Here is a 13,528-nt window from a genome sequence, read left to right as displayed (position 1 = left end):
GCCATGTCATGGTCTGTTTCCTTTAGTAAAGCCATTAAATGTGACTAATGCAGGCGCCCAGCAGTTAGCCCTTACTTCCCCGGGGCTGAGGATATAATGTCAGTGGGCTACGATCCAATTCACTATGAGTTGGATACATTGAATCTTTTTACTTGGAGGTTTTAACAGGCAAGGCCGATTGTCTGCTATCAAATGCTCTGAAAGCATCCTAGCTCATAAAAGCAATTTCATGTGCTCATTGATACAAAATAAATTCTTGAACCTCGAAGGTAAATTTTCAAGGTCAAACTGCTGTTTTTTTAATATCAAAATGCAACTTAAAAAAAATAAAGAGGCATAAATGCTTTGTGTGTGTGTGAGAGAGAGAGAGCGCGCACTAGTGTTATGTCACTTTGCAGTCTGGGGTTTGCTTGTCACAGACCACCAGAGTTTAGCACTTGTTCATAGGTATACAATAATATGATTTAAACAAACAAGATCAAGCTCTCAAACTGGTTTAGGTGTACAAGGATTTTTAACCTGCACTGATGCTGCGTTAGCGGCTGAAAGGAGAACTGTCCAGTTGCTGCACTCATTGTTTTGTCTGCTCTACCCATCGCTAGTGATGAAGCAGCTTCCCATCTCTAAATCTGGATGACATATTTACTTTCATTTTTGCCACTTAGTTTAGTTTAATTTTAATTTGATATTTAACCTGAGGGAGAAATATTATCTGAAAATTTACATGCATGTTGCACCATATTTGATGAAGACAAAAATTTCATTATGTATATTTTGGTTCTCATATTATGCTAGAGACATAATATGTCCTCATACCTTCATTCCATTCTGTCCCCGTGGTTCAGTCTTTTCCCACCTACATCTGCGACACTACTCATGTCCTTGATCTTCTCAGTAACCTTTCATCTTCACCATGGATGTTCAGTCCCGATACACTTCTATCCCCCATCAGGAAGGTCTCAAAGCCCTCCATTTCTTTCTTGACAGAAGAATCAACCACCACCACCTATGTCTGGCAGAACTGGTCTTCACCCTTAACAGTTTTTCCTTTGGCTCCTCTGACTTTCTCCAAATCCAAGAGATTCCCATGCCTGCTTCTTCATCAGCTGTGTAGAACAGTCTGTGTTTGAAGCCTTGGTCAACACTTCCTCCGCTACATTGATGACTGCATTGTCACTGCTTCATGCACCCATGCTGAGCTCATCAATTTACTAAATTTTACCTCTAACTTCACCTGCCCTTAAATTCAGTTGGGCATCTCTGACACCTCCCTCCCCTTTCTTGATCTCTCTTTCTCCATCTTTGAGACAAACTGTAAACCAACTTCTTTTATAAACCTACTGATTGCAGTGGTTATCTCAACTATGCCTTTTCCCACCTTATCGCCTATAAAAATACTATCGCTTCTCTCAATTTCTTCACCTCCACCACATCTGTTCCCAATATGTGGCTTTCCATTCCAGGACATCTGAGATGTCCTCTTTCCTTAATGAAGGGTGTTTCCCTCCCTCTACTATTGATGCTGCCCTCACTCAATCACCTCCATTTCCCATACATCTTCCTGCAGTCATAATAGTGATAGAGTGCCTCTTGTCCTCATCTACCACCCCATCAGCTTCCACATCCAGCATATTATCCTCTGCAACTTCCACCATTTCCAAAGGGATCCTATCACTAAACATATCTTTACCTTCCCCCCTCCACTTTCTGTAGGAATTGTTTCATTCATACTTTCCCTGTCCATTTTTCTCTCCCCATTAATCTCCATCCAGGCACTTATCCATGCAAGCGGCCTAAGCCCTACACCTGTCCATACACCTCCTTCCTCACCTCCATTCAGTCCTTCCAGATGAGGCAACACTTCACCTGTGAATCTGCTAGGGTCATCTGTTGTGTCCAGTGCTCCTGATATGTCCTCTACATTGGTGAGACCTGTCATAAATTGGGAGGTGCTTTGTAGAGCACCTCTGCACCATCCATCATAAGCAGGACTTCCTAGTGGACAAATATTTTAATAGCCATTCCTACATGCCTATCCATGGGCTCTTCTAGTGCCAAAATGAGGCTACCCTCAGGGTGGAGGAGCAACACCTTGTATTCTGTCTGGGTACCCTCCAACCTGATGGCATGAATATTGATTTCTCCTGGCAACTCAAAAATTTCCCCACTCCCCACCCCCACTCTGACCTCTCCTGCCTATTATTTCCCCTGTGTTCCCTCTCCCTTCCCTTTCTCCTAGTGTCCATTCTCTCTTCCTATCAGATTCTTCTCCTGCTCTTGGCCTTTCCCACCCAACTGGCTTCATCATCACCTTCCAGCTAGTCTCTTCCCCCCCACCTTCAAATCCATACACAAAGTAAGGATAAAATTTACAGGTGAATTGCACATAAATAAACAAAGTACATAAATTAAATATTGGCAGGTATAGAATAGATTAACTGGTGACACTTAAAATGTGATGCGTCAGGGAGTTCAGAAGACTAATGGTCTGAGGGAAGAAACTTTCCCATCCTGACTGTTCTTGTTTTTATGTGTCAGAGTCTCCTGCCTGATGGTAGAAAGTCAGAGGACAGCTGGATGGCTGGGTGGGATCCTTGATAATGCTAAGGGCCCTGTGTACACAGCGCTTCTAATCAATCTCTCAGATGGATGATAGGGAGATCCCTATGATCCTCTCAGCCATTCTCACAGTCCTTTGTAGGGACTTCCAGTTTGATGCTCAGCTGCTCCCATACCAGATGGAGATGCAGCTTGTCAGGACACTCTCAATAGTGCTCCTGTAAAATTTGGTTAAGATGGGCGGAGGGAAGAGGGAAGCTAGCTTGCCTCAATATCCTTAGGAAGTGGAGGCACTGCTGTGCCTTCTTGTTTAGGGAGGTGACGTTGAGAGACCAGGTGAGGTCACCCCTGACGTGAACTCCTGGGAACTTGGTGCACTTAACTCTCTACAGATGAGCCATGTATTTGCAGAGGGGAACAGTTCATCTGCACCTTCCTGAAGTCCTTGGTCTTCTCCACATTCAGACTTGGGTTGTTGTTCTCACACCAGTCCACTAGATGCTCCACTTCCTCTCTGTACTCCTACTCATCATCGTTGTTGTTGAGGCCAGCCATTGTGTCATCCACAAACTTGATGACACAATTTGAGCTGAATCCTGTAACACAGTATCCACATCTAGAATAGAGAGTAAAGGTTAGCTTTATTTGTCACAAGTACATTGGAACATCAGCGAAGTGCATTGCTTGCATCAACAACCAACGTAGTCCGAGGTTGTGCTGGGGGCAGCCCAGAAGTGTTGCCATGCTTTATGCGCCAAGATATTATGCCCACAATTTAGTAACCATTACTAACCTGTATATCGTTGGAATATGGGAGGGAACTGGAGCATCCAGAGGAAACCCATGTGGTCATGAGGAGAAAATGCAAGTGCCTTACAGACAATGGTGGAAATTGAACCCAATTGCTGATTCTGTGAAGTGTTACACTACATGCTATGCTACCATGCAAATAAAATAAAGTCATCTTTATATGTTCAAAGATTGTACGAGTTTGTGCACAGCCGAGTATGCCACATGAAGCAATGAGATAGCTGGCCAACCAATTGGTTGCTGTGATGGCTGAAGGATGGTGTGAACCAAGTTGGTTTATGAGCTGCAATTGATGTTTCTTCTGAGCCATGGCACCTCTGACACCAGTGCATTCCACACTAAAATATCAGTCTATCTCATATTCTTGGATCCTAGGTATGACTTGAAGTGATTTAATTCAAATGATAGTCCTATATCTAAGCCAAGTTACCACTAAGCTGGCTGTAGCATTTGCTTAATTGGCAACTTCTTGGCCTTTCTGTTAGAAGATTGTGGATTCAAGTAAAATTATAGGTTTGAGTACCTCAGCTCAGCTCATGTTAAAGGAGTAAAAGAATTTCACTCAAATGAGACCACTACCATCTACTCAGATGAACACAAAGGCTCCTATTGAACTATTCAAAGAGAATATTGAGTACTTGTGCCACTTCCTTGAATTAACACTAAGAAAATTATTTGAAATTGCTGATTCATCTCATTTGCTTTTTGTGGACTGTTACTGTAAGCGAGTTATCAGCTACTATTTTTCTGCAGGATCACACATCAGAAGTACCTTGCACCTTATTGAACATTTTATTATGCATAGATAATTTGCTGACCTACCACTGAACATATTCCTGAGCCCAATACCAACTTCAATTTAAATTAGCATTATTTCAATAGCTAAATTTCAACTTTTTACACACATCTTCAACTTAATTCATATTTTGGCCCACTCAGAATGTATACAAGCCACTTCTTTTTCTGCATTAACTAATTGGTCGGTACCATAATCAAAACCATTTTAGGTATTATTTCAGTCTCTGCATGTGAGAGCTTGTATAATTTTTATTGTTCTCGTCATTTCTAACAATTGCACATTACTATGAATTGTAAAACATTCCTTATTAGGATAGTTTTTTTTTACAGCAGCCATCTGCAACCGGTAGCAGTGCAGAAAATGCTGTCATTTTTGTGTGTGTATGCTGGCAGTTGAAGTGTGAATGTTGGCTGGATATCGGAAGCTGTAACTTAATTTACATTGCCATGACCAAGCATCTGGGACATCAAATGTACTATCATATGCAAAGCAAATAATTTCAAACAATTCCATGCTCCCTTGAAATTGAGGTCAAGTGTTCTAGTATAGTCCTGACATGAACAGCACAGTTACAGGCCATTTGGCCTACCTGGATCCATTCACTGTTTTTTTTCTCTGCTAAATCTGCCAGTATAACCTTTTTTCTCCTCTATTCCCTTGTATCTTTTCCTAGCCTCTTCAATACATTCACGCTATTCACAATGTATCTGTACTTTTCTTACTCAGCTGAGAGTGCTTCAGATGTCCATAGTGTGAAGAGTGCTGTGTGAAGGTTATTTCATTCTTTTGCTATTCCTGGAGTTTCCAATTCATCATCAAACTAAATTAATTTTGAAAGTCCCTCAGTCATGTTGTATGCGAACACATTCTAGGCTGGTGCTCTATCACAGTACTGAACAGGTGTTGCACTCTTAGAGTTGGCATCTTTTGGATAAGGTTTTAAACCGAGGCCTCTTGACTCTCCAGTGGTCATGAAAGGTGACATAAAATGTAATGCTTTCTTTCAGTAGCAAAGTCTTTACAGGGAATTCCATTTTTATTGCTGAAAGATCAGCTGCCAGTGGTGTGTTAAAGATGATATCCTGATGTCAAGGGATAAGAAAATATGTGCATGGTTGTGTATGGGAGACAACAGAACCAATTTACCCCCCCTTCCCTATTTTGTTATCTCAATCTTTCATTGATTACTTCTACAAGGACAAGAAATAACAAAAATAGTGAAGAGACCAGTGACTTGGTCGACATAGAAATACTTAAAAACATTGTTTCCTTTAAATGGAGATTTGAGACCAAAACAAAATATATTCAATATATTAATAAAGATCACAAGTGTCAGTACAATGGCAAAATGATTTAGGAATGTTCTAATTACTCTTTATTTGTCTCTTTTCAATGTAATATCTCCTTTCAAGCACATAGCCTAGTGAATAATTTACTGTGCTGATTTACATTTGATAGTTTATTTCAAAGGCAATGTATATCTTAGGATTTCTTGGTGAGATATTCTTTGAGAAGTTAACTTTGTTGGTAAACGTTTAATATTTGTTATGAAACTATTTGTTTTCAGTTTAAGAAATGTGATCTGTTAAATGCAAATTTTATGATGTGCCAGGATCTAATCCAGAAGCTAATTTTCCATTATGTTTCATTATTTAAAGGAACCTTAAATATTTTACTTCAAGGTAAAACACAATAAAAAGTGATTATCACATGTAATTGACTGCAAATCAAATTTCACACAGAGAACTGGAGGTGTTTTCTATAGTCTACTGTAATTTGCCATGACAACACTTGATTGCTACAAATGCTAACTCACCAGTGTAAAAGATAAAGGCAGGATGAAGTTGCTTTTTAAGAATGCTTTCAAGGAACAACTGGAAGAGACAAAGAGTTACTTGGGTGGTCCAAGCGCAAATCTCTTTAGACAGAGCAGGTACCAGAGAAATCATTGTACACATCTAGTTGGTAAATAGCTGTGAATTTTCTGCTTTTTCAATTGAATTGCACAACTTTCGAATACTCACAAAACCTCAAAACAAATCAGAAGTTACGAATTATTTTTTAAAACAAACTGTGATGAAGTAAATTGATATACCATAATTCAACCAAGACAGTAAGAGTCAATGTAATTATTGTTTAATAAACAAACAATCTGAAGAGCAGGCTGCACCTAATAGATCCAACCCAACAGCTACATTTTATTAAAAGTTGAGAAAAAGACTTGGAATTTCAGCTAAAACCTGAATTCCCTATATACATGTGAAATCTTCTGAGTTCACAGTTTAACAATTTTGCTTCTGTGTATTGCTGAATGTTAGTAGAACTTACAAACTAGAATAAGGTCATTTAATATACAATCTTAGTGACTTGTAAAGAAAGCTATTCATGCTTGACAGATAGTTGGGAAAGTGCCCTCTTGAGTTGCAAATGAAAGTTCAAAGTAAATTTATTACCAAAGTACATATATGTCACCATATACAACCCTCATTAATTTTTTTTTGCGGGTATTATCAATAGAGTAATAACAGAATCAATGAAAGACCACTTGGGTGTTCAACCAATGTGCAAAAGACAGCAAACTGTGCAAATAAAAAAAATAGCAAATACTGATAGTAAGTAAGCTAACCAACCATTCTCTTATTAAAATATTGGTGTTGTTTACAATCAGTGACAATTATTAAATATCTACCAGTGATTTCTGCAATATACATGCAAATCCCCAGATTTAGGAGATTTTTTTTACATAGGTAAGAGTGAAAATCTGAAACATTACCACATTGAGAATTACAAGCTGATAGCATACAATTAAAGATAAGATAGACCAATATATAAAACGGAAAGGAATTGAGAGACAGGCATGAAGGAAATGTTTCATGAGCGAGTTTATAATTAAAATCTCTATGTTTAGTTTAAACAGGACTTCCCAACCTTGGGTCCATGGACTGCTTGGTTAATGGTAGGGGTCCATGGCATAAAAAAGTTTGGGAACACTTGTTTTAAAATCATAGGAATATGCAGAGTAATTTCTCATTCCTTTTTCTTCGCCTGATGCAAAATCTTGTTTTATATGACTCCCTGAATCTTTAATGAACAATATAGTATTCTATAAGAACATCCAGTTTGTTTAAGGTTTGATTTATTTTTCAAATTAACGTTATATACCAGCAGGTGGCACTCTGTATTACTGAAAATGCTAAGTAATAGGATACATTTTCTGATGGCAGTAGACAGGTAGTCATATTCTTTCGGGGTCAAAATCTACAACATAAAATACGGCATGTACTGTCGAGTCTAAAGAGAACTACAAGTCAAGTGTGTGTGTGTGGGATGACAATCTGCAGGCTTTTAACGTGTACTGAAAAGAGCTTTCAGTAACATTACTAACCAACAAAGAATGCAATTGAATGGGGTTACTAGGTTAACTGGTTGTTAGTTTTAGTTCTGGAATTTTGTTTTGTTTGAAGGTTATCTGAAAATAAATGCATTCACTTAACTGAGGTATAATTTCTAGTTTTAATGAATAAAAGTTTGTTTTCACAATTGTTTAATTATTCCACACATTCTCACCAAAACATGCAGCATTCTCCAACACTACTCAGAAGTGATTGAAAAGAATGATTGGTGGCTTTAAGTAAGTTGAAAAAGCAGGGTGTTTATTATTTACAGGAATTTGGGTGTTGAAGGCTTTGGTGAGACCTAATCTGGAGTATTGTGTGCAGTGCTGGCTCCCTCACTACGAAGAACGGAGAATATAGAATATTACAGTGTAGTACAGGCCCCTTGCCCATGATGTTTTGCCGACCTTTTAACCTACTCTCAATCTAACAGTCCTGTCCTACAGAGCCCTCCATTTTTCTATCATGTATGTGCCTATCTAAGAGGTTCTTAAATGTCTCTAATGTAGCTGCCTCCACCAATGCCTCAGCAGGGTGTTCCACACACACACCACTCTCTGGTAAAAACTTACACCCCCCCCCCGTACTTATCGCCAATCACCTTAAAATTATGCCTCCCACCATATTAGCCACCTATAGGAAAGGTATCAATAAGAAAAGTTATAAGGATGTTGCTGGGACTTGAGAAACTGAGTTGTAGGGTAAGTTTGATTAGGTTAGCACTTTATTCACTGGAGCACAGGAAAATGAGAGATTTGATAAAGATATACAAGGTATGAGGGGTATATATAGGGTTAATGCAAGCAGGTTTTTCCCACTGTGGCTGGATGAATTTAGACCTAGAGGTAATAGGTTCAGGGTGAAGAATTCTATTTTATTTAACGTTTTTTGATAGTATTCTGTTTTTTGTGCTGGGTGTGGTGTATGTATTGTGGGTGCAGTGTGGTTTCATTTTGCTTGTATATATGTACAGTCAGATGACAATAAACTTGAACTTGAAAAGTGAAATATTTTAGGGGAATGTAGAAGAAACTATTTCACTCAGAGGGCAGTGAGAGTGTGAAACGAGCTGCCAGAGGACGTGGTGGATAAAGGTTCAATTGTAATACAGTATTTAAGACTACATAGTTGGAATGGACGTTGAAGGCTATGGTCCAGGTGTGAGCTGGTGGGACTAAGAATAACAGTTTGGTGGACTAAATGGGCTGAAGTGCCTGTTTTTGATCTGTAGCACTCAGAGTCTGAGTTTTCCAGTAGGAGTCACTGGCATTATTCTGCCTTCTAAATATGAAATATCCTTCACTTTCGACTCATATTTTCTTAATAGATCTGTCTCATCTGTCATTAAATACATTTTCCTCCATAATTCAATTCCAATTATAAAGAAAGAAATAAACAGTAGTCACAATTCATCAGGAGAATCCAGTAAAAATATTTTCAGTACTAATGTTGGTTAGCTGAAATACTTTAATGAATGATGAATATAAAGATTGGAAGATGTTCGTTCAAAGGACCGTGTTTGCATTAATTCCTTAGCATGTTGCACATGTAATCTACTGAAAGAAGAATTTCAAATTTATTGTAGGATAGGTGTATCAATGGTCACAACCTGTATAAGTCATATTTTGTGTTTTAATTTCAAAAATTCAATAATGTAATATTCGTATAGACTACTGACCTGTGTTTAAAAATGCATGCCATAATTTTAAAACATTACTTTAAACACAACAAAGAGGATAATTGCTGCTTAAAATAAGTTCTGTTGATACTCCGAAGACAATTATTTAAATCTTGAATGATATAAAATCTGAAATAACCAATCCTTTCAAATAATGGTTAATTGAGAGTTCAATGTGTGCGTTTTTAAAAAAAAAACCGAAGAAACATTATTCTAATTAGTGTTTGAGGAGTGAAGTTAATTTTAGTGGGGTCATGCTATGCTGTAAAGGGTCTAGTGACCTTGTCACAAACAATTGGAAATTTTACATTCATAGCAATAGCCTTCTTTTCGGTTGATGACATAATCCCTTTAATTGATGTCAGTTAGGAGATCTACTTCTGAAAGAGTACTGGAAAACACCTATAGACAGCAATTTCACTCCATCTACTCTTACAACAATAATGCAGGGATGAACAATATGCCAGAGACTCCTTGCCACTTCAGGCCTGTCAGCACAAAGCACTCACAGTTGAAAGCATGGTATTGGGGATTAACAAATCTGTTTACATTAACACTGTGGTCTATGAACCTCAAAGCATAGAGAACTGCTGAATATTAAATGTTGTACAGAGCACTGAAAAATTATGTTAATATGTCTATTTTATCCTGATCCAGAGTTTTAGCTGCTGAAATGCACACATTGGCTGACAATGAATCTAACATTAATATTCTATGAGTACTTACAGTCTTCCCTATTCATTTATCAGTCCTATATGTGACTAATTCAACATTCAGAGGGGTAAATTTTCATTCATCTTTGTATTAAAAGAAATTACTTTGATAATAGTATGCCCAAGTTAGGAGGTAGGTTTAAATCCATTTCAGCACGAAATATAAAGGCTCCAGATCATTAGTGGGGAAGAGCTGTACTATTGGTAATGCCATTCTAATGAAATGTTAAATCCAGGTCCCTTCCTCCTACTCAGAAGCGACATAAATACTCCATGGAATTTTCCCAGTTGTTCTGGCCAACATATATCTCACAACCAACAGCGTGACATGATGCGCTCGTCGCATTTTTGCTTTGTGAGTACATGCGATTTGTTTTATGACAGCACTTCAAACATACTTAATTGGCTTTCAATTTCATTAAGATGTCCTCAGTTTGTCAGGTTATGAATATAAGATCTTTTTTTTTAAAAGGTCTTGTATTCATAGCCTGAGGGAGGTCTTTAAAATAATGGATAGATTGGCTAGAGGAAATATGCAGTGAATGATTTCAATTGTGAAATTATTTTTTTAAAAATTGCAAAATAGTGACTGCTGAGATTCAACATAGAACAAATATAAATATGTATATCCCTTGCTACCAGTTTTTGTGGTGGATGTGTTTCAATTTCACAAAAGAAACAATGGGGACTGGACTTGTGTACCAGTGCCTAATGGCATATGTGGTCTTGTCACATGCAGGATTTGAAAATTCACATGCATGGCCAGGAAAATTCAGAAATATACTGTTTTCATTTTAATTAATGAGGGTAGATCCCAGCCTATCTGATGAACAAAACCACTTTATATTTGTTATTTTCCACACACGTTAACACTAAATCCTATCCACTCCCATCAACGATCATGACACTTGGAAAGGTTCCTCTAACCCCTAATGAACTGCAATTTAGCTCTCTCCCCTCCTTATTGATCTAATGATTGACCCTTGCATCCTGTCCAATTCATTTCCACTAGCTACTCTACGAACCCTCACCTTTCAGACCTCCTTGAACAAAATGTTGGATTAGCATTGCCCATCCATTCGGATGCCTAAGGAGCTACTATTCCATTTCCAGCAGAACATCTTTACCTGGCATGCTCAGTTTGCCTGTTCTTGTGCTGTATTGTTCTTTGTTCTAAGGTTCCTGTCATATACACTCGATGTGCTACCAGAATTTGACCCATCAGGTGCACCTGGATTAAATTCCATTTGCCATCAAATTGCCCAACTTTTCTATTGACCTGTGTCCCACTGTATCATGATCTTCTGGTCAAAATGCCACCAAGATACAATGTCTGCCAATGTTGTGGCTCAAACTTAGTTTTTTTCAGGTTGGTAGGGATGGTTTTGGTGCAGTGTGGGGAGTTAGAGATCAAGTTAGGGTTTGTAGGCAGGGAGGTGATGAGAGGCAATAAATTAAGAGTCTGGGCAAATGTTTTCAACCAGACTGGTTCAATCTTCAGTCAAATGTCAGTGATATTGAAGATTGAGTCGCAGGCAATGAGACCAGTGATCCTAGAAGTTGAGTCATAGTAAGACCAGCGATCCCTGGCCAGTCCTGGTCACTGGATGGAAGTCCATATGGGCAGCAATTACTGGGTTCAGGCAGGGCTCATGAGGGCCGGTGACATCCTCCAGGTCACTAGAGTCGAAGGAATGGCAAGTCCTGATGTCAGCAAAGTCCAGAGGGAAAAGCCGAAGGTTGAAGTGCAGAGCACAGCAAGTCCAGAGGTAGAAGCCTGAAGGTCAAAGACTTAAGGTAAAGGCCCAGAGGAGACATGAGGGCCTAGGTCACTGAGGTCAGGGTCCATACGAGTCTAGTAGTCAAGGCCAAATGTCAAACCCGTGATTGGAGAGTCAAAAGCTGGAGGCCCTGATGTCTGCAAGTCTGAGAATCCAGGAGGTGACCTGTTCTGGGGTTGGAATCATGTCTGTGAGTATGATTGGGTGGGAGGATGGGAACGGGACTTGATTTGCTGTTCGTCACCACACCAATTCTGGATCCAGTTCACCAACGTGCCTTAGGTCCTTTGCAACTTAATCTTCAGGACCAGCCTACCATGATGGACTTGGTCAAATATCATAGCCATTTCAAATCCTGAAGAGAGTTCAGGATATGGAAAGGATATATCTCAAAAGCTGATGTTAGCCAGCAGAAACACATGATGCGTTTTGGTCTTGTTTACTTGTTTCTTGTTAACTACAAACTATTTAAATCATTATAATAGTGAGTACTTGGACATAAATGATAGGACTGACAGATAAAACATGTCTTCTGCAGAAGAAAATGTGCCAGCCATCTCAGGTACGAGAAAGGACAACAGAACTGGAGGAACTATTTTGCAAAGTTTTCTCACATCTAAAATTTCTCTTTCCCATCTTATTTCTTTCTCACCCAATATACACTGCAGAACCAATTACAGCACTAATTGCTAATGCAGCTAATTCCTCCACAACCATCCCTTTATATTAATCTATTTGCAGTTATGCTTTTTATTTCAGAGATTGATTTCAGGAAAGGAAGGAGCATAGTTAATCAATAAGATCAACAAGTACCAGTTCAGACGCTGTGGCAGGAATATTTTAGGCTTGAGATGGAATTTTCACCTGTTGAATCGTCAGCAGAAATGTGTGCAGGTGCCAGGTCAGAGGGATAGGATGACACAGGGTCGTGTTTGCTAAATGGTCATGCTGTTGAGAACTGCATCCTTTTTCTTATATTTTGCATATGTGTGCTGGAAATTCACTGGATGCCAACTGCATAATGACCCTCACAAGTATTCATCTTAACTGTCTGTGAGCAGATACTGATATCAAGGACTTCGGTAAACTGAGGACTAATATGTATTCACCAGGGAATGTAAGTTGCATTGGGTGTTAAGTTAGGTGACTAGACACAATAGCTTTGAGATTCAAGAAATTCAGCTCCAAGTTGTTTCAAAGTTAAAATTTGTTATCAAAGTATGATAATTAAAGTTTCAAAGTATGTCACCATATACTACCTTGAGATTCATTTTCTTGCAGTCATTCATGGGAAAACAAAGAAATACAATAGAATCAACTACACACAAAGACGGACAAGTAATCAATATGTAGAAGACAAACTATACAAGTTTAAAAATAAATAAATAATACTGAGAAGATGAGTTGTGGAGTATTTGAAAATAGAGTTATTTCAGAGTATTTATTTATTCATTTATTTATTTTTAATTTAGAGATACACATACCAATCCTCATAGAGGGATCAGAAGTGGAGAGAGTAAGTAGTTTCAAGATCCTGGGTGTAAAGATCTCTGAGCATCTAACCTGGTCCCAACATGTCAATGCAGCTATAAAGAAGGCAAGACAGTGACTATACTTCATGAGAAGTTTGAAGAGATTTGATATGTCAACAAAAGCACTCAAAAACATCTATAGATGTACCGTGGAGAGCATTCTGACAGGTTGCATCACTGTCTGGTATGGAGGGGCTATTGCACAGGACGAAAAGAAGCTGCAGACGGTCGTAAATTTAGTCGCTCCATCTTGGACACCAG

At 38.6% G+C, this 13,528-nt stretch overlaps 1 protein-coding gene across 1 annotated transcript in view; it reads left to right on the top strand.

Moving 5' to 3' along the window:
- ppm1aa (protein phosphatase, Mg2+/Mn2+ dependent, 1Aa) overlaps positions 1 to 13,246 on the top strand; it is a 65,475-nt gene extending 52,229 nt beyond the window's left edge. Inside the window, exon 6 of the mRNA XM_063046623.1 lies at positions 13,208 to 13,246. Coding sequence (XP_062902693.1) covers positions 13,208 to 13,231 — 24 coding nt within the window. The 3' untranslated portion in view covers positions 13,232 to 13,246. The remainder of the gene's footprint in view (positions 1 to 13,207) is intronic.
- The last annotated feature ends 282 nt before the right edge of the window (positions 13,247 to 13,528 follow it).

The sequence above is a fragment of the Mobula hypostoma genome, chromosome 1, assembly GCF_963921235.1.
Source record: "Mobula hypostoma chromosome 1, sMobHyp1.1, whole genome shotgun sequence".
Lineage (NCBI taxonomy): Eukaryota > Metazoa > Chordata > Chondrichthyes > Myliobatiformes > Myliobatidae > Mobula > Mobula hypostoma.
Note: the sequence above shows the minus strand (reverse complement) of the source record. Positions and strands in the feature narration are given on the sequence as shown.